The 21,767-nt window shown below is 42.5% G+C and overlaps 1 protein-coding gene across 3 annotated transcripts in view; it reads right to left on the minus strand.

The window, feature by feature from the left end:
- The window catches only part of ME3 (malic enzyme 3), a 119,862-nt gene that overhangs the window by 33,069 nt on the left and 65,026 nt on the right, over nucleotides 1-21,767 (minus strand). For all 3 annotated transcript variants that reach the window (XM_048294490.1, XM_048294491.1, XM_048294492.1), the window contains exons 2-4: nucleotides 21,384-21,517; nucleotides 19,950-20,099; nucleotides 2,039-2,114 (exon numbers count right to left, since the gene is read on the minus strand). In XM_048294490.1, coding sequence (XP_048150447.1) covers nucleotides 2,039-2,114; nucleotides 19,950-20,099; nucleotides 21,384-21,517 — 360 coding nt within the window. The remainder of the gene's footprint in view (nucleotides 1-2,038; nucleotides 2,115-19,949; nucleotides 20,100-21,383; nucleotides 21,518-21,767) is intronic.

Here is a 21,767-nt window from a genome sequence, read left to right on the forward strand (position 1 = left end):
TGAACTAATACTCTGCACTGAGTGAACCGACAGAAGGAGCTCCAAGGAAGGATTTTGAACAGCCCTGTACAGCAGTAATCCTGATGGGGATTCAAGATCCTGAGTGCACTACTAGGGCAGGCATCCTACAGAAGGAGGTAGGAATAAAGGGAGAGAAGGCGGGATGGAAGGCCAGTGCAGTAGCTTGCACAGCAGCACACTTGTCTTGGAATAAAATACATGTTTCTACACCATCCTCACTTTGAGGTGGCTTGAATTCATAGCTGCCAGGATGACATCCTGTATGATTCTTTACATTCCTTTTACTTTAGCTGGGCCATTGTGAAGAAAAGAGTACAAGGCTAAGGAACCAGAGAGAAAATTGGCAGGGGAAGGCACTGCTGAGGATGGCCAGCATTTTATCCAATATTTCTTCATGTCAGGATTCATTAGCCATACTGGAAGAGGCACAAAACCCCCACATTCCCAGAAATATGACAAGAAATAGTTTCTTCTCACTTGTTCTGCTTCTGGTACTGTGATTCTTTCAGGGAAGCCCAGCTTTGACAGTAGGGTTAAAGATGCAGATCATTAGAGCTTGGCTGAGGCTTTGCTAAGCTAAGCAGAGCACCAGCACCCTTCCAGCCCTTCCAGGCAGAGGATACAGAGTTTGGCCCAGATTTCCCATTTCTACAGTAAACACTGTTGCCACGAAGCTCTAATGAGACAAATCTAATGACCAAAATGTGGGCAGCATCTCTGGGTGTTTCTGCACTGTCTTTAGTGGGTGGTGTTCCAATGTGGGGCTGTTCAGTCTTTAAAAAAAACGGTCCTTCCAGGGACTTAGGTGCAGTCCAAGTGCCTCCCTACTTATCTTAAAATCTTGAGTGTTCAAGTGCCTACCAGTTCAGGCATGAAGGAGGCTGTGCACAAAGACACAGGGAACCCTGTGGTCCATAACAGCGATACTGCTAAAATGAGCTGCCTTTGTAGTCTGGCAAACCTGGAAAGTAGATAGTCTGAATCTCTTTCATGGACCATTGCCCTTCCTATGGTCTGTTTTGGGTGCCAGAGGGGCTGTTTCAACAACAGTCTCTAATCTTTCTGTGCCAGTTTTCCCATCTGCAAAAACATATCTATTAGCCATAATGAGTTCTGCTCACAGTCCCGAGTTAGAAACAAATGGAAATACTGAGTTTGTTGGACAGAGCAAGGATGAAATACCTAGCCTGCCTCTCTTCTCCATGGTTCCAAACACAAGTTTATATGAATGTGATCACTTTTTCTGAAAACATGTTAAATTTCCTTTTATTTTCCCCTTAGAAATGGAAAATGCTTGCAAGATTTTCTCAGCTGCCAAACCTTTGCTCCTGGACGAAGCAGATGACTGATAGGGGACCAAAACTCTGTCAATAGCCACAGAAATTCCCAGGAACATGTACTTTAAAACTGATAGAATAAGGTGAGGTGACTGGCAAGACCTGTCTTAACTGCTGACTTTATGTCATGCCAGGGACTTGCCCAGCCCTGAGCTCTAGCGAAAAACACTTCAACACTTTTGGGTGGGGCTTCAGTAATAGTTTCAGCTGCTGGGTATCAAACATGATTTGCAGAGTTCCCAGTGTTCTTGATGCTTCATGACTCACTGGATGTGTGAAGGAGTCCTACAAGCATGTTGGTTACAGAGATACCTTAAGGAGCTTTGGTGCAAGTTAGCCATGCAGTTTTTCAGTACACGTCTTACTTTTTCACTAGGGCCCCTATTCTGTACAAATTTAATATCATGCACTTTTTTTTTTTATTGACCAAGGTCCTGCTACCTCTGAAAAAGTTGTTCTTGACTGCATACATACATATCATGACAGAGTCTCTGAACTCCCAACTTGACTGGAAATTGAAGCTGAAGTTCAGCATGAAAATTCTCTGAGGAAGGGAAACATTCTTTGCTTGTCCTTTTAAGTAGCCAGTTCTGTAAATTATGCCAAGCAATTCCACTAAATATCCCATTTTGCACCAAACTCCCTGTAATTTCCCAGTCCACAGAAGACATACCACATACCTTAATATTTTCTTCGGGCCAAGAGTTTAGCATTGTTGCAATATGGCCTTTGTCATGGATGGTGATAAACAATCCCCTAAGAGAGGAAAAGAAAAGGAAAGAAAGAGAAAAAAAATAAGCTTTGTAATAAAACTAGTAACTCCAAGATAAAAGAAAACAGGTGAACTTAAAAATGAAGGGATGTGAGCTGCTGAGTACAAAACCAGGCAATTCACTGATACAAAAATGAGACCTCAAGGGACTGCTAATAGCAAGGTAAATTCTCATTTTCAAACCAAAATGCTCAACATCCTTAATGGCAACTTCACTCAGCAGCCACCAGTTCTGCACATTTAACACTTGTGAAACATCTTTGCTTTGAGGAGCAAACTCTGCCTTAGTGCAGAAGAGTCTTCTAGTTAAAGCATTTTGATAAATGCAGTGGAGGCTGATGGTTTTACCATAAGCCTTGTTATACATTCTTTCCTGAGAAGCTTATAGCTCCTGGCCATCCAAACAGTGAAAGCATGATCCTTCTCACCCCGCTACCAGTGTCAGTGGTGGGGATGGCTACTTCAGAGCTAGGTATTTTGGGTCACCTCTCTAGCCCACAGAACTCTGATTCAACTGGATCAATATTTGCCATGGCATTTGCTTTGACCAAGCCAAACCTGCCCTTGTAACAGTGTTTCTTTTTTTTTCCCATGAATATCTGATCCCAGTTTTTGACATTCACTGAACGAAAATCATGAAAAATTATGAGAAGGGAAACAGAAAATTAAATGTTCAGATGTAACTTCAGTGTGAAATGTTTACATGGACAATAACATAGCTGATTGCACTAAGGTTAATCACTTCTCAATGCAAAGGTCTTCAGGGTTTAAACAAAAGTGCCTTCTTTTTGAATAAAATTAGGACCTGGAAGAGCTCATTTTTGAAACGTTTTAGATTTGGCTTCTTTTTCACCTCTCTGCTGTTGTTATCAAAAACAGTATCTGTAGCAGGGATTCTTTCAATACTCAGGACAGTATTATTTACAATGACTGATCTCTGCTGTGATACTCTGGGATTTTGCTGAAGTTCCTTTTAGGCTGCACTAACCCCTTCAAAAGAAGCAACCTGTCCTCCATACCTGTGTCAGAGAAAATTGCTTACATTGCTCACAGTGCTGTCTAATCAGTGCAAATCAAGGGCTCTAACTTGAGGACTCCCCTTGGCAGGAACAGGCACCCATTTTTCTTGCCTTGTTATCTGCTCACAAAGGCAGGAGTTGTGCCAGTGATTAGTAACAGTTGGAAAAACGGAGAGATGCATTTTTGTTGCTTACATCTCTCAACTATTTCTCAGCCCCAGAAAGTTCAGATCTGGTCATGGTTTGGGCTTCTAATGTGGGAGAAGAAGCTTGAAAACAACCTCCATTGTAAGGCCATATGTGTGATGGATAATCAAACATAATTGGGCTACTCACTCCAGCAAGGGCTTATCTCACATGACTTTTCTAGGGGACAGATATCTTCCCACAGTCAACTGTGGGATTCCTAATGAAAATGCCCTTTACTTCAAAAAGAAGAAAAATAAAAGTGCTGACTTCAACACTGATCAAGTCACAGTCACACAGACAGATCAGAAAGGCAAAAAAGGAAAATAACGGTTCATTTATTCAGTGTAATTCTTTAACACTGTGCCAATAACCAATGAACTAATCACATACACATGGCTTGCCTCAAAGACAGTATTCACAGATGTCAATCTTCATAAAAAGGGAGTACTGTACTGCTGCCATCTATGTTTAGAAAGTAGTTATTAACTGGGAATTAAAAGTGCAAATTAGTAACATCACTGCATATATTTCAGGTTGTGATATGCTTTTAGAAAGAATGCTATTGTTTGAAGGTAACATTTTCCATACATAATGAAGACACCTATTAAGTGTCTAGCCGTGTGCCTCATACATGCACATCTCTTCAGTACTGAGTCCACCAGCTATTTAACCTTTGAAAGACATCCTGTGCTCACAGCAGAAGCTGAAGCCCAACTGTCTACTCACTGCCGGTCCTGCGGCTTGATGGAACTGAGAGTTATTTCATGTAAAAGTGGAAAGGGCAGCTACCCACTGCCCCCTGACTCTGGCCCTTGAATCAGGAGGGCAGCATGCTGGTGTCCTATCCTTGCTTAGGATTTGCCAGAAGAAAGAGCTCAGCTTGGGTCTTCCAAAATCTGGTGACTACTCTCACTATGCTCCTTGGGAGTAGGACTCCCACAGCTGCCATCAGATTGGCTTGGCTTAGATAGCCTAGTTGGTGACTGAGAACCAAGGATGGAGAGACAGCCCTCTCAGAATTTGTGTTCTCTTTTTTAATATTACGTATTTGATGCTAATTGCTCCTTACTTTACTCAGACAAAATCAGACGGCTTATTTTAGACTAACACCCTAACGGCACTACCAGATTTGGAAGGGAAATCATCAGGAGGAGCAGGAATGGTGATCCATGTGGGAAAGTGACCTCTATCAGTGACACAACCACATCAGGAAGTGGGCGTGTATCTAAGCAAGCCTTGTATTTCACTAATGTTGAATCCGAGAGCCAAGGGCCGAGTTTCAATAAAACACACCTAAATTTCCAATGCCTTTAGGCACCCAGCTGAAGCAGATTTCTGAACCTGGTTGAGGCTCTGTGGCCTCCCATTAGGTGTTCAAGCATTCAGAGGGGATGCTGGTAGTAGTGAACTGGAAGTCCCTTTGCAGACGGGGCATGCAATGACCAACTCTGACAGGCAGTTGAGTAAATTCATGGTGTTTTTGAGATGCAAAGGGAAACAGACATATCAGGGGTCTTTAGAGTCAGGGGTCACAGGTATGTCCTCATTTTGTATGATCCCCAGGAGAGTTGTGCTCTCCCTCCTGACAACAACATACCCACAGAGGTGAGCTGGCCAATTAGTAAAAATAACATGCCCAAAATTGGCAGAGGGTTTCTCTGTCCAAAAATCCCTTCTGCAAGACAGGCAGAAGGAACAGACAAGATCCACAAACTAAACTCAGCAAAAGCTTTGCTGATGAGTGAACAGGGAAGAGTAGCAGCCAGGTTTCTGTCAAGGACACACAACCTCTTTACTGTGAGGGTGGTGAGGCACTTGAACATATTGCCCAGAGAAACTGTGGATGCACCTTCCCTGGAGATATTCAAGGCCAGATTGGATGGCCTTGAGCAAGGTGGTCTAGTGCCTGTCCATGGCAAGGGGGTGGACTACATGATCTCTCATCATTTCTAACCCAAATCATTCTATGATTCCATGATTACAGGGGAGGTAACAGGAGCAAAAGCTAATTTGTGCCTTTGAGAACATCAAGGTAGAGCTCTGAACAGGTTAGCCTAGATGGATCAATAGTAAATAAGAAACATCCAAGTGGCAACAAAATGAATTAACTTGATTTTTCTGTGGAAAAGATGCAGCCTAAGCATTCTGAAGGAGAAATGAAACCTCAGCAACCTTTATCATCTTTATTCTGCATTTATCACCATGTCTGCTCCAACTCCCTTGGGATAACAGTGGATAAATTGCTTCAGAGAAACAAAAAGAAATGAGGTAGTTTTCCTTCAAACTCCTTAGGACTCAATAACAAGGATTCAATTAAAATGTAAAGCTAAAAATGTAAGTAATTTTGATCAAGTCACGTAACGTGGCCATAGTGTTGGGCAGAGACACAATGTTTCTCCAGACCAGAAAACTCACCTGTGCCCAGGAACCTGCCATTCTACATGGCTTCAGTCATGCATGGGGACAAAAACACAAGAATTAGACCTTAGTAAAAATTAATTGCCTCAGCAATTTCAATCCAGAATGTAGATGCTCTACCATTATTTCTGGTTAAATAGTAACCTTCAGAGAGCTGTTACCTTCGGGGGGGTAATTAAAAGTGGGGAGTGCTTCAACCTGCATTCGTTAGGGTTTCAGAGCTGCAGTCTCATATTCAGTCCCCTAACATCACAGGTTTCACTACAGCTGCCTTTAGTTAAGGTGGAAGTTAGACTAGATTTTATTGTGCCACTGAGCACGTCCATAAGAGTCCAGGAAACTTCAGGGAGAGTTACAGCCTCTTAATTTGTCACTGAGGCAGTATTTCTGTCTGGATGTCAGCAAGTCCAGTCAAGCTGCCCAAACTGGACTGCAGGATCTAGCAAACTGCAGGTCATTGCAGAATCCATCAAAGGGCTTGAGTATGTTCACTCACACTATACAAGACCTAAGCCAGGGACATTATATTTTCTTTTCTGGTTTTATCCTGACTGAGTTCATGGCAGTACCCCAGAATTTCTAAAGCTACACAGTGTACCATATGAGCCATAAAAAGGATTCTGCTCTGGTCCCCAGTACTAATTAAATCTTGGTCATCCTGATGACATTCTGAAAGTCCCACAATGAAGACAATCCCTTGACTGCAAGGCTTATTTTAGAAAAAGGTCAGAGACAAGGAAAACATGGCACATTTGATGCCCAGAGGAAGTGGTACTAGATACCGGTGATGGCTTTTTGGAGTAACATTTATATTTTTTACAAGGACCTGTAATGATAGGACAAGGGATAATGGCTCTTTCAAACCGAAGGAGGGCAGGTTTAGATTACATACTGGAAAGAAATTCTTTACTGTGAGGATGGTGAGGCACTACAACAGAGTGTTGCCCAGAGAGTTTGAGGACTTGCCATCCCTAGAAGGGTTCAAGGCCAGGTTGCATGGGGCTATGAACAGTGTGACCTAGTGGGAGGTGTCCCTGCCCATGGCAGGGGGTTTGGAACTAGATACTCTTTAAGGATATTTGTAACCAAACCATTCCATGATTCTATGATTCCTTTAAACATTTAGGAAGGAACTAGTTTTAACATGTCTCAGATATTAGAAAACAGAAATATCCTTTAATCCTTTCGTTCAATAAGCAGTTACTTCTTTAAAAAGGCTAAGTAGTGTTCCCTTTTCTGACAGTCCTGGTTAGCAATGCTGACTTGTGAGCTATTTCCCATTAGAAAAAACAGTGGAGCCAGCAGTGCTATCTCTAAAGTGCTGTTGTTTGTTTACAGAGAATGTTCATTCCCCAAAGCACAGAGGGGAGTGAAAAACATTATGCAATCTTTCCTCACAGCTCTATAATCTCTCCTCACTTCCCTCCTACCCAAAAGTCTCTCTCCCGCTCCTAATGGCTTTTCCTTGGCAATTACCAATGCTCCTGCGGCTATGTTTGCAACCCTCCTGGTGTAATCTTGCCCCACTGCTGCCTCTGACAAGAAATCAAACAGAAATCCACTGCAATCAAAGCCTTTGCTTCATCAAGCTCCATGTAAAACCTCTTTGGCCACTGCTGTGCTCTTCTTGCAGTCTTGTCCTGTGCTGTGGGTTTGGGCAGCATTCCTATGACTTCAGTTACCTGTTTACATCTATAAAATCAATGGGCTCTTTACACTTATCATATATGAGTAACAGTCAGCAATTATACCCACCAGTATTCACATCACACTGGTCAAAAGCAGAACAAACGATGGCATTGGATCACTGATATGTACTAGCATGAAGCAAAAGGACATCACTCTTTGATTCTCATGAACTTCCCTTGCTAGCTGTGACAGAAAATGGTTGTATTTAAGTTCTGTGGAGGAAAAGGGACACCACCAGAAGGACCTCAAAAGCTCCTAACTTGACAGGAGTTGAAAAGCACAACCCCTCCCACTCCACTATTGCAGCTTCATCCTTCTTCTCCTCACTCCTCCAAAAGGACATCTCTCTGAAGAATAAGATACTTGCTCAGTAAGGGAGGAATGTATTTGCACAGCATTATCCAATATTTACTGACACTGCAACGGTCAGGTTTGCTCAGGGTTTGGTATATAGCAGGAAGAACACAAAAAACCTCAACTGCAAGTTCCATGTGCTTTCTGCACAGAGATCAGCCCATCAGCCTTGTTTACTGGATCTCAGAGAAGAAGTGTCTTCTTTAATGGGCTACCAGGCTTTGCCTTATATAATTACTTCTTCCTGAGAAGAGGAACTGATGGAGGGAAGCAGATTAAAATGGTAGCTAAGGTCCCTAATTCTCCAGATACTTCTCATCCAGCCAAGGAAGAGTCCTTCAAGGAATCTGGTTCTTCATGTGTGTACTGCCATAACAGTTCATTTTTGAATTGCAAGACTAAAGGTAACAATACTTGGGCTTTGTTTAATTTTTTTTTTTTTAATTAATAACTTTTAGTCCAGGTGCTATGAGAGGAACTTGCTCCACAAGTGAGGAGACAATAAAAACTACTGTATAAGTTAACACTAAGAAAATGCACATATTCCTAATACTTAAATCAGACAAGCAGGCATCATGAGTAAGTGTTTTTATCTGGATAGGAATGGCTCATTCTTGGAATACTAATAAAAGTTAAGTGTCTCCACTTACAACCTGAAGGTGATGAAATTCTACTCACATAAAAGTCCTTGAATGTTTTAACTTAATTAGGCCTGGATTTCCCTTAGAAGACATAGGAAGTCCACGGGAAATCATTGCTTAAAAAAGCAACAAACAAAAGAGATGAGTCAGATCTTTGCCAGCATCCCAGCCTGCACCAGGGTACCGTTGGACAGCCATGAAAAAGTTGTGAGACAGAAGCCAGAAACCTACAGTGAGTTATAAGGCTGGACAGAAAACAGCTCTGACAGACATGGCACAAGCTGACCTTTTGCAGTGATCACAGCCACTCCTTACACAAAGGCATGATGCTCTTGGAAAACCTGGAGCAAGACTGTCTAAGAGTAACATTGAAATCCACATGTCAAAATTATTTTCACAGTCAGGAAATGAAAAACCAAGTTGGCTTGTCATGGTGGAAGGATGCTGACTGCTGCTGCATGCTGCTCTGTGCTCTTTGCAGTCTGGCTGAATTATGCCCCAAGCCCAGCTGACTGGCAGGTATTTTGGCTGTCCAAGGCTGCAAAAGGAACACACGCGAGAGAGGGATCAGCTGATGGATTGGCTTTTGTTGCATGCTAACCACAGAAAACTCTCACTGCTGTGCCAGAGGAGCAGGCTGGAGGAGCCACTCTGGATTTAAGGCCAGTCTGTGCTAGAGATGAAATAAAATGTGGTTACAGTAAAGGCCTACATTTGGTGTTATTTATTTTCACTTTCAAAACTCATACACAAAATTGACAGGTTGAGCAATATGAGCCTTTGGGGACATTTCCGCCAGCTGCACCCCCACTGTTGACTTTTTTTGCTTCTGGTCTCTGCCAGAACAGGACAAAAGGCTTCAGAACAACAAAATAAACTCTGAAATTGCTTGGCTGTTTTAGGGAGCTTGAGATTACAAATGCCTGTGGGCTACAGACTTTGGAGAGAAAGTATGTGCTAGCATGCACTGATTTGTCTAAATACAGTACAATTAATCATCAGATTGGACAAAATTTCTGTGATGATTAATCAGCTATTTTTTTCAGATTTGTTTACAATAAAAGCCAAGATATTTTCATTGTTTTAGGTAATTTTCTTTGTAAATTGTAGGATGCTGACCAGTGCCCTGAGGCAATAATGAAAAAAAATAATAAAAACCAAGCACAATCAACTATTAATCAAATATATACAGAGATTTATAAGGCAATATATCTATAATTTAAGTACAGTAAGAGATTTAATTTCAAATGATCTGCAACATGAATAATTTCATTACTACTATAAATGTCCTTAAAGTTGTCACCATATATTTTAGGTAGGAAGCCCAAAATTCAGTGTGGAAGCCAGAAGATGCAGGCTCCAAGGTACAATAATGAAAGATTCACTATCCACACAACCCCCCTAAACCCACACTGGGAAATCTCCATGTAAGAAACTGCCAAAGATCAGGAACAGAGAGATTTAAGTGAGCACATATGAATGCAAGCTGTAGTCCTCCCAGTGCTTTGGCATAGTCCAACCCCTGCCACTGCAGGGAAGTCCAGACCACAGCCTAAAGCAAAGCTTTTGCATCCATCTCCTATCTGCCAAATTATTAACACCTACTACTATTTTTAGCAGGTTTTTTTTTTTTCCCCAGGAAAAGGGCAATTATACTGTGTCCTCTCTTACCTGCTAGCTCATTTCAACAAATCTATCAGAAAGGCAAAGGTCTCAAAGACGTTTGTTCCCACACCCTTTAAGGAAAATTACTGTTGAGATAAAGAGAAAAGATAAAAGGGTTCATGTCCTCACCATTCTGGAGGAGGGAACATAGACTTTACTCTGACAATTATTTTGACACAGTTTGCAGCTGCACACAACATGTGCTGCTTCCCATCTAGTACCTACTCCTGCACTTACTAAGCCCTCACTAGACGAGTCCTAGCAAAGCCTTAGGGCTTTCCTGGGCTGCAAGACTAAGCAGAAGGCAGAGAAAAGGAGGAAAAAAGGTGACTGTAGAGGAAACCAAATGAAGAAACAGAATGGTTGTGGAGCAGGATCAAAAAGGCACAGATAGGAAATCAGAGGGGATGGCAAGCAGAGCACTGAAAGCTGTGCTCACTGCTCCCTAAGGAAGAGGTGAGGGAAAGGGAGGAACACAAGCTGGTGTGGGTGGCTATGGTAAAACACAGGTGGATATGAAAAAAGGATGAAGAGGATGTGGAAAGGAATATAAGGTTTCACAGATATGAAATGTTAGGGGACAGTGGACAGAAACCAGGAGGAATCCTGGATTTATGGGTTCTGCTAGTCAGGAATCAGCCTAAAGAACAAATATCCTTTCTTCCTCTCCAGGGGGAAGTTGATGGAGAAAGACCAGCTCAGTACCTATTGTTATTGGTCACTATGCAGCAATGTGAAAATGCAGAGGGTTGGAATCAGGTCCCCAGTGGATCTCTGCTGTCCACATTCTAGGATTGAGGGAGGAGGCCAGCAGACCCATGTTGCTCTTGGCTTGTCATGAGCTGCTTTTCCCTACTGTATTCTCAGGACTGGATTCTCTGGTTGAACCAGAGAACTGCCAAGTCATAGCATAATTCAGGGATTACATCCTCCTTGTATTTTAAAACATGACAACCCCAAATTTCCCAGTGTCCTTTTCAGCAGTGGCATTTCAATACTGTTTAGGAGGACCTTGGAGAAGGTCTGTCTGTGTAAGGATTGAGCTGCGGGAGCCAAGGACTGGGTAAGGGCCAAGCAGGTCTGCAGTATGGGGTCTGACTCTGGCTTATCCTCAGCACCCAGAGCTCCCTTCTTGCTAACGTGCGGGAGGGAGAGGGTAAGACCAGACTGCCTTCTGTCACTCACACATTTACAGATGCAGATGGGTAAAGAACAGGCATTGAGGTGAGACATAAGTTTCCACCATCCAGGGATTCCACCAACCAGCAAGTGTGGGCATTTGCCAAATTCAGTAACCTTTGCTGTGTTTAAGCTCATCATGTTCAAGGGGCTTGATGTTCTTTGTTCAAAAACAATTTTAAGTGTAGGAAAATTTGACTTGGCCTGGATTTTCCTCTGACTTTTTGGAGGTTCAGTCCTACACCTGATTGTGTGCTGGATTCTGGAAGTATCTCAGCAACTGGAAGATTACAGGATTACAAAGACAAACATGCTGAGATGGTCATACAGTGCTGTTGCTCAGTTGATTTTGACCAAGGAGCCCTTATCTGTTTTCACTGCTAAGCACACAATGTATTCTGTTTTACTTGATAGTGCAGAGGTTAAGGTGGGATCAAAACCCCCTGGGAAGTTAAATTAAGTCCTACCCTGATTATGTTTCCTTCCTGTGCTGTGCAAATTCTTCCAGGACCCACACCTTCCCTTTTAAAGTGCACTGCAGGGAGCCCCAAGAATGAACACAGAATTAGAACAAAGTTTGACAAAGAAAAGAAAGATTATTTTGACAATACCAGAGAAGTCAGCTTCCAGATAAATGAAATATAATTTGTTATACTTTTAGTGAATCCACATAATAAAAAAATCTAACTTTTGCCATAAATTGCAGCAAAACCAGAAAATAGCAGCAGCTTGTATATAAATTCTTCCATAATCAGGTAATAGAATCATAGGGATCACAGAATTGTTTGGTCTGAAGGGGATCTTAAAGATAATCTAACCATGGCACACCATCTAATCATGGCAAACCTCTTGCCATGGGCAGGGACACCTTCCCCTAAAACAGGTTGCTCAGAGCCCCATCCAATCTGGCCTTAAATACTTCCAGGGATGGGGTATCCACAGCTTTTCTTGGCAACCTATGCCAGTGCCTCACCACCCTCACAGTCAGAAACTTCTTATATCTAATCTAAACCTACCCTCTTTCAGTTTAAAACCACTGCTCCTTATCCTACCACTACATGCCCTTGTGCAAGCCCCTCTCCAGCTTTCCTGTTGGCCCCCTTCAGGTACTGTGAGGTGCTTTAAGGTGTCCCTGGAACCTTCCCTTCTCCAGGCTGAACAACTCCAGCTCTCTCAGCCTGTCTTCACAGGAGAGGATCTCCAGCCATCTGAGCATCTTATGGCCTTCTCTGAACTTTCTCTACAACAGGTCCATGTCCTTCTTGTGTTGGGGGCCCCAGAGCTGGACACAGCACTCCAGGTAGGTCTCATGAGAGCAGAGGGGAGAATCACCTCTCTTGCCCTGCTGGCCACGCTGCTTTGGGTACAGCTCAGGACACAGTTGGCTTTCTGGGCACAATCCATGGCTGTTCCACAGCCCAATAGATACTGCTGTACAAGGTTTTCATGATAGTCAGCATCATTTCCCCTCAAACTTACATCCTGGTATTCATTATTCTAAATAATTCTCCTCCTTCCTCCCTGTCTTTGGCATTTTTTGTTTGAGGTGGGGTTGCTTCTTGTGGCAGCAGCATAGATTTATGCCAGATCAAAGGTGAACACATTCTCTTGTATTTCCTTCACCAGGTCAACCTCTTTCTTTTGGACAACTCCACCTCTTCCTTCGAGCTTCTCCTGGTAAATCAGGGAATTTCAACAGACTTAAATCTAAATCACCACTGACAGCAGCAGAAAGCCAGACCTTCATAAATTAACATGAGATTTGCTGTTAACTTCTGTGTGCCTGACATTTTACCTCACGCCCATAGAAGCTTCTCATGGTTGTTACAGCCAGTGCACACACATTTTTCTTAGGAAATGTGAGGAAAAGAGAGAGGGAGAGACAGAAGACTGGAGATACGGAACAAGGAGTGCTGACTGGTTTTCTAATGAAAAAAAACAGAGCTAAGTCTTTTTTCACTCCCTTTTTCACTCATTGCAATGCAGTAACTCAAGTCACAACACCAACAGTGTCCATCCCATTCCCCAGCCTCCATGGAACATCAGATCAGGACTAATACACCAGCTCTTCTCTTTGTATGCCCACAAGCCAATCTGTGATTGTCTCCCCATTTTGAAAAACACTTCAGTGAAGTGGAAACAGAGAAGGGACAAGGATAGGGGTACAGCATACTGAAAAGACTTGCCTGAAGAAAGTGGGGAGAGAGAGAGCAGTGGGAAACTTTGAATTACTTTGTCAGCTCTCAGAAGTTCCTAACAGGCTGAGCCGTTTTCAGCAGCCCTGGGCTCCCTCTGCATGAACTACTTTCTCCTCACCTACTCCAACCATGGTCTTCCCTCCCCCCCGCCCCCATTCAATAATCCTGTCCCATACCAACGACTGTCTCCCACCTATGTCTAACCTCTTCATGGATTTCTGACTACACGTGGTCTCCATGAGACTTTCCACAGACATTCCCTCCCCTTCAGTCTGTTCCAAGACCAGTCTTTGGGCACCTGTGGCAATGCTACCTAAACACAGTGTTAAACACATTCCTCTTCTCATGCACTGACTCAGTTGCCTCTGGAAGAAGGCTGAACCAGACTGGTGGCAACACGAGACGATATTACAACGAGTGTTTTTACAAGAAGTAGAGATTGTCTAGAGGGGTTTCAAAACAAACTTTCAGGACAAGAATCCAAACCCCAGTCTTCCCACTCACTTCTGGTCTCCAATGTTTTATAGAAGAGGGAGTGTAGACAATTCTGTAGTTAGGGACAAGTTTATGGGATTTACACTTTTGTTCTAATTCCATTTGGTTTGGTCTTAAAGTGTCCAGAAATGGCAGGTAACTTTCCCTCCTGCTGCTCAGACGGCACAACAGCACAAAAAAAGCCACTCAGCGGAGCCAGACCTGCTGACAAGACAATTCTGTAGATTGACTGATGTTTCATTTACTCATTTTTCATCAGAGACACAGATCATTATTCTGTCAGACTTAATTTTCACACCATCTGCATCCTGTTAGCTTTCTCCAGGTTCGGCTTAATCCCAACATGTTTTGCATTGTTCTGCAAGTAGTCCTCAAGGATATTTACGTTTGTAGAAAAAAAAGTGAGCTTAGGCAAGTTTTTTCTGTCCTCATAACCCTTCTCCAGTGGTGATAAACCAGCCTTTTCCAGTCCTACTCTCAGGGGATCCCAAAAGCTTTTGAGGAGTAGCTGACAACTTCATACTTTCAAATACCACTATGCTTATTAACCAGTGTCTTGAGAGACTGTGGTCTTATGCCACTGTAATAAACTATCCCTCACCATCACAGAAGAAATAAAACCCTGATTCCATGCCCTGAGTTTCCTCTTTACTATCTCTTTGTGAAGAAGTGTAGTATCTTTCAAAGATACTGTTGCAATTAGAACAGATCCTCAGGCTTAAAACATACTTTTTAAATGGCATTGCACATGTTCAGTCCTGTGCTCCATAAGAATCCCCATGATATTCATTAAGTACATTTTACATTGAAAAAAAGAGCAAAAAAGGAAAGAAACCAAAATACTACTATGTACTTTTCTTTGTAGAGGCTTTGTATCATTAGTCTAAAGAAAAAAGGACTCTCAGCCACAGTCTGAAAGCCTATAGGGTTGGTAGAAGCATTTCCTAAGGAAGTGGCGACTCTATCTGTTAGTGGGACCAAAGAACAAAGATTCCTCCTTCCTTCCTTCATTTAGCATCTCAAAGTTGCAAGCCCTGCTTTGTTACATTTCATCCTTTCCATCTACCAAATTTCTGATGAGGATAAGGCATCCCTGGGCTTTGAAAAGCAAACACTTCCAAGGCCCATGTTCCTCAGTACCTAGGATAGCCTGTCCTTTGCTTGAAGCTAATTGTATTATCGCTGCTGCTGAACATAAGTGAGCCTGCCCTCCCCAGGCCTTGAGCAGCTGGCTTCTGCTTCAGTGTGTCAGCACAGCTCCTGCCCAGGGGGCAGTGAACTGGCTATTTGGATTACTGCCAGCCTGGCCCAAAAAGGACTTGGATCGGCCCAGATTTATCCTTGAACCATCATTACACAGCAGCACGGACATCTGTGGAGGCACAGGGGTGGTGGGAGGGGATGATGAGGGGATGCCAGGGATGGATTGCAGGAGACAGACTGCAAATCTGCACATGTGCAGACAAAGGACCTGAAGCGGTACAACTGCAAGAAATCTCCCTTAAGTCTGGATCACTCTTGATCATCATACACTGCAGAAGATATATTCTTTATATGAAACAAGTCTTGTCACCTTGGGACTCTTATTTCCAGTCACATCCTTTGGCCTTGATAATGTGCATACATCTGCGTCCCCTCACAACCACTACAGAACTTGTGAGTCAAAGGGAGCAACAGATTTTCATAACAAAACTGCAACCACAAGACACAAAATGAGGAGGAGCATAACCTGAGAAGTCCCCAAAAAGTGAGCATGTTTACCTATTCTAGTCCTGTAGTCCTCCCTTTACTGGCCACAGCTGCAGACAGGACCTGTGCTTAGGAAGACTTCTCTTTGGACATGTTACTCTTCTTTTGTGCTTATTATACATGGTTTGATCACAGAAGAGAGATTTTGACGGGGTTCTTAATCATTACTGCAAAAGAGGTGCTATTTCTTAGTACTTCAACCTGTACTTACAAATTACATAATAATTTATATTTTTTATTTCAAAAATTCAAAATAAAAAATGAAACTGTACTTTAGCCTGAAGGTTGTAATGCTTATTACATGGCTTTAAATAAACAAATACTGTTAACTCACCAGGGAGCTGGCTGGAAAACAAGATAGGAAAAATGTATTCAACACAGACACCTTCCAGCAAAAACTTCAGATCTCTTAGGCAACAGTGCCTGGATGTAATTTTTAATAGTTTTACGGTTCCGCCTCTATTTCAGTCATTCTAAACCTCTGAGGCTTAATCACATAGGAAGAAGTCTGAGGCCAATGGAAAAAAATATCCTGCCTGAAGAATTTAAAGCAACTAGTACAAAGAAAGGCAGGGGAATGCAAAGAACCTGCTGGGGCATCAGGAGCTATGCCTGGCCCACCAGAAGAAGTGGGGAAACTGTGGGCATCATAGATAAGCATGAGAAGAGTCGAATGTTTGCAAGTGTTTTTGTTCCTAGTAGCTCTTTTCTACTGTTAAATATAGAAATCCTGGCTGGATAGCTTTTTGAAAGAAAAGAACACCAAGTGTCTGATTCCATTTGGAGCAGATAAATCTGCTAGCAGGGAGTATGATGGAGCCCTGACCTGGAAGGAGAATTCCATCCACTGGCCCCGTGAAAGTGCAGGTTAGAGGTTCACCCATTAAGGGTTTGTATATAAAGACTAAGAAAGGGAAAAGAGGCATTGAGTCCTGCAATTACAACAACAGTATCTGACTAACAAAATCTGCAGCCATGCAAACACAGATAAATGTGTTCTGATAAATGATTCTGAGAGAAGCCCTCCTGGACATCTTAGGACTGTTTTCAGATGTTGTTGTACAAGATCTGCTTTTTAAGCAAGTTACTTGCACTTTAATCCTTCCAGGCTCAACCTTCAAGTATAAAGCCAAGCACTACTGCAGCTGAGAAAGATTCCAAGATGGGAGAGAAGCTAATTGTGTCCAAAGGTTGCTGCTGCTGTGGCCACAGACAGACCACACAATAAGCTGTGCTATATGGGCACATCCATCCATGCTGGAGCACCACGTGGAGTTTTAAAATGGAGCTATCTCATTTCTCTTGCCGGGTTAACAGCACTAAATGTGACAGTTCGGATAAAAAGGTAATTGCTACAGCAAACATTCAAATCAGCTATCTGTTGCCCAAAGAGCCGGGCTGGGAGGTGTGGCACTCCAGAGAAGTTTAGAAACACTGATTCTCTGGAGAGAATGACCCTAACCCAACAGAACAGAGCTCACAGCAGGACACAGAGTGAGGAGAAATGCTAAGCACAGTTCTAGAGTGGCACGTATGTGGTGTGGTAGTTGTCTCAAAGAAAAGATTCACAGGCAGAAGACAAAATGAATTACAGTGACCAGAGCCCTCAGGTAATGCCAATAAAGGTGAGGGCCCGCTGGGATGTGTAAGCAGAACTAAACTGACTGCTCCGACCTCTTCCACACTGCCAGTCCTCTGGGGCAAAGCAGTGCTTGCCCTCCTGTGGTGCATTTCAGGAGAAGTGCAGCCAAAAAGGACACTCCAGAGTGAGAACACCAGGGCAGAGCAGCACAAACTACAGGTAAGAAAACCACCAGACTGAACAGAAAAGGCTGCTGTAGAGAGGGTGATGTTGGCAAAGAACATTTAGGTTATATACTAGAGGAAAAGTGCTTTCTATTTATATGAGAGTTAATGGAATGGGCTACATAGGGTAGCTTCATTGCAGATTTAAAATAAAGTATGATTAGTTAGTGAACAGGGTTAAATGTTAAAGCTTCCTGTGATGGCAGAGCAAAATTGAAGGGCTTGGACATCCTCTCCCGTTCCAGGTGCTTGCTTTTCCTAAAACACCAGTAAAATATATTTATATGAGTGCCATTTTGTTTTAAAAACCTTCCAATACAAATAAAATTAGGTTAGAAGAATCAGCTCTTCAGACTGCCAGTGCAGCTTCAGATAATGGGATGGGAAGAGCTAAAAATTCAGATTTAGATCTTTATTAACGAGATCCCTAAATCTGCTGGTCCCAATGATTTTAGCAGAAGTACTAGCATCCTACCTTGAATTATTTGTCTTGCAGGCCAACTCCTAATGTATGTAATACGCTCCAGGACAGAAAATATATAACCCAAGAAAGTAAGAGTCAGATTGAAAAAAAAGCACATGTGAACACTTCCTACTTTAGTCTCATCACTTTACATGATGTAAGAACTCTTTTCTTTTTGCAACAAAAACATTCTTCTGCTAAAACAACCTTGATTACAACCAAACCTGAAGCTAGGCTGAAATTCATTCTGTATCTTTAGGGAAACAAACTCCCCACCACAGGAAATCCAGTGTACCAAGGACATGGTCATTTGCTCTTTCCTGAAGAAGCCACCATGGGCTGGAATCCAGAAAAGACCCAGCCCAAATTTAGCAGCAAAACTGTCAGACTATGAGACATTCCTATCGCATTGGTAAAATAATGTGGATTTAAAACATGAGAAAGACATGAGTTACAGGAAGGGGAGTTCTCCAACAGCAACAACTGCAGAAAGAGTTCAGTATGTGGAAAGACATCCCTGCTTTCCTGAAGATAATAATGGATGAAAATAGAAGAAGCAAAGCTCCCAAATATTGTTTTAACTTATCACAAGGTAAAAGCAGACAGGAGGCAAAGACACAGTGGCTGTACAGCAGAAATTGCTGTATGAATATTGATTAGCTGAGAACCAGCAGTGTGCTCTTCCCTGACTGACAGTGCTCACAGCTCAACACCTGGAGACACAATCTGGACTCTCTTATCTCTGCTCCCTTTTATTCCTGCCCACAAGAAGTAAGTGTCTTCCCCCTGTACAGAGTGCAGATCCTTCTCTGGTTTCCTCATACACACTGAGGAGGAGGAGGGGATACGATCAAGGCTTGACTAGATGAATGACTTCACCCCAGCCCAGTAGATCCACAAGTTGCACATCAGGACACAGAACACAATTACCTAGCATAGACACAGGCCAAAAAGCAATCTTGAGGAGCAGCTCATGTGGAGGAATACAGTGGCTTTATTAGGAATTTTCATGACAAGCAGGAAGCAGGCAGGTTTACCAAGATAATCTCATACATAAAATGTTATTAATTATCTGTCTACACAGTCCTTATGTCTTTGAGGTGTCCCTGCTTCACAGGGACCCTGTGTGACCTAGACTCAGATAGTACAATTTGCCTCAGTTGCCCCCACCTGTAACGTTACTCTCAGCTGAAACTGCAGTCAAATCTCATGCTTGTGAAATGCTTTGAAAATGGTATTATTCCATTCCTTTACTTTGCATATTTCTATAGCAAAAGCTAAAATGTTCATCTGACTACTGGTCCATTTCAAGGACAAAAAAATTTAAAAGCTTGCAAAGAAAACTGAACTGTACCATTGAATTTTCAGGCTAGGACTAAAATGTATTTCAGAAAGCTAACAAGGGATTTATCTAAGCATTAATCATTAAAAAGAATTATGCAGAATGGGGTCTTCCAACATGGTACAGAGTGTTTAATGTTGCATGAATTTACACAGTGACTGTTCTGAGCAGAGAGGAAGGCACTGATGCAGAGCATCATCTATGAAAATGATTCTAGTGGGGTAGTTTGTGGAAGTGCATACAAAAGTTCAAAATCAGCACAGTGTATCCAAAACCCAACAATTACTCAAACAGCATTGCAGAGGGCACTCAGTGCTCCTGAGACAGCAGATGGGGAGGGGTGCAGCCCTAAGTTCAGCGAGCTGTTTGGGGACTGTACAGCACTGTTTGAGAACAAAACCACTCTGTTCACTGTTTATAGGAAGAAGTCAGAGCTATTCTCAACTCCCCAACTCATCATCAAATGTACACACACGAAGCTGCTTGCTGGTCCACTTTTTGATGAGGGATTGAGTTTTAGATGATTTGGGCCACCCACATAAAGATGGTGTCGATACAAAAGAAACATTCATATGAAATTTTAAAAAAGGCAAACACAATCTCTTCACTCACCGTGGTCTCCTGAAAGCCAAACCATACTGCTGACAAGCCAGGCCAACTGTTGGGGTGTAAACTATGGGCATGAATCTCTCAATATCAGAGGTCAGCACTCGGTAAAAAAGCTTCTCATTCCTGTCTTGCAATGTCATAAGAACAATATACCTTTAAAGTAAAACAAAATAGTTATATATCAGTATTTATGGTTGTTCACAGTTTCACAAAGAGCAGTTGTTGGCTCACTCAGTATGCACTCAGTTCTCCTGAGCCCTGACACTCCCTTGTGCTGCATCATGAGCAGATACTTGGAGCAAATTTTCCCAGAGGGCCTGGCCAGCTCCACCATCCTCAATCACACCCATGCACAACCTTAGAATATTGAAATTTGCATCAAAAGGCGTCTTACGCAGATATCAGTATATAATTTTCAAGATTAACATAGGTATTTGTGACACAGAAAAACCAATGCAATTGGTCTACAGGGTAAGAGTCCTGCTGCCTCAGTCTTCAGATCAATGGCAGCTGAGAGAGGTGGAGATGCAAACCCTACTGTCCATCACAGCAGGAATCAAACAGCATCTTCCATCAATAACCCTAAAGAACAATACTGGATGCAGTGAGAAACAGAAAGATTAGTCAATATACATTATTGCTTCTGGTTTTTTTTATTTTTTCCTACACACTGACAGTTTTTTTCTGTTCTTCCATCCAGTGTTTTAGTGAATATATTGATTACCATACAGACAAGTACATGCAGTACATGTGTTCACTCTACCTTCAGTGCTCTGCTTTTTTCTTGTACCCAAAGTATACCAGAACTCTCTAGTTACATAGTGGTAGAAAAAAGTAACATCAGTGGACCTGTTGGAGCAGGTCCAGAGGAGGGTCATGAAGATGATCAGAGGGCTGGAGCACCTCTACTGTGAAGACAGGCTGAGAGAGCTGGGGTTGTTCTGGGGACATTTTCTAACAACTTCTAGTACTGAAAGAGGGACTAAATAAAAGCTGGAGAAGGATTTTTTACAAGGGCATGTATTGATAGGACAAGGGGGAATGGCTTCAAACTGAAAGAGGGTAGATTTAGATTAGATACTAGGAAGAAATTTTTGAGTGTGAGCATGGTGAGGCACTGGCACAGATTGCCCAGAGAAGCTGTGGATGGCCCATCCCTGGAAGTGTTCAAGGCCACACTGGATGGGGCTTTGAGCAACCTGGTCAAGTGGAAGGTGTCCCTGCCCTTGGCAGGGGGTTTGGAACTAGATGATCTTTACAGTCCCTTTAAACCTGAACTACTTTATGATTCTGCTGCTGGAGAGTATGTACAGCTAGAAAAAAGTGACTCAGAGGGAAATCTGTAAATTGAAGCAGAATCCACAATTTTTCCTTGAGGCTTTAAAGAACTGAAAAGTAAAGGGGAAAGGGAGAAGAAATAAGATGTTTTTGACATACTTGTCTAGATCGTTAGATTTGTTTTCAAAGTTTTTCATCACACGAAGGACTTGAACGTCTTGGCTCAGGAAGCAAGGAGGAAGGAGGCCATGAATTCCCAGCTGTAGCCTTTCTTCAAGTGTAAAAGCCATTCCCTGTGAAGAAAAAAGGAAGACACATTCAAACGGCATGATATGCACTATCAGCTAGGATATCCAAGAAGAAAGCAAGCAACAGAATACAGCCCCTGTGGGCCTAGAGGCAGTTCTGCCCTGCAGAGAGTGTGAGGTCCAGACCACCCAGACCTACAGCTTCTGGATTAGCTGTCCAACACCAGTAGTGCTTTAATGACTCACACTCTTGCCATATGAATTTGGTTTATTTCTATAGTGTTTTTAACTTTAC

The sequence above is a fragment of the Corvus hawaiiensis genome, chromosome 2 (genome assembly GCF_020740725.1).
Source record: "Corvus hawaiiensis isolate bCorHaw1 chromosome 2, bCorHaw1.pri.cur, whole genome shotgun sequence".
Taxonomy (NCBI): domain Eukaryota; kingdom Metazoa; phylum Chordata; class Aves; order Passeriformes; family Corvidae; genus Corvus; species Corvus hawaiiensis.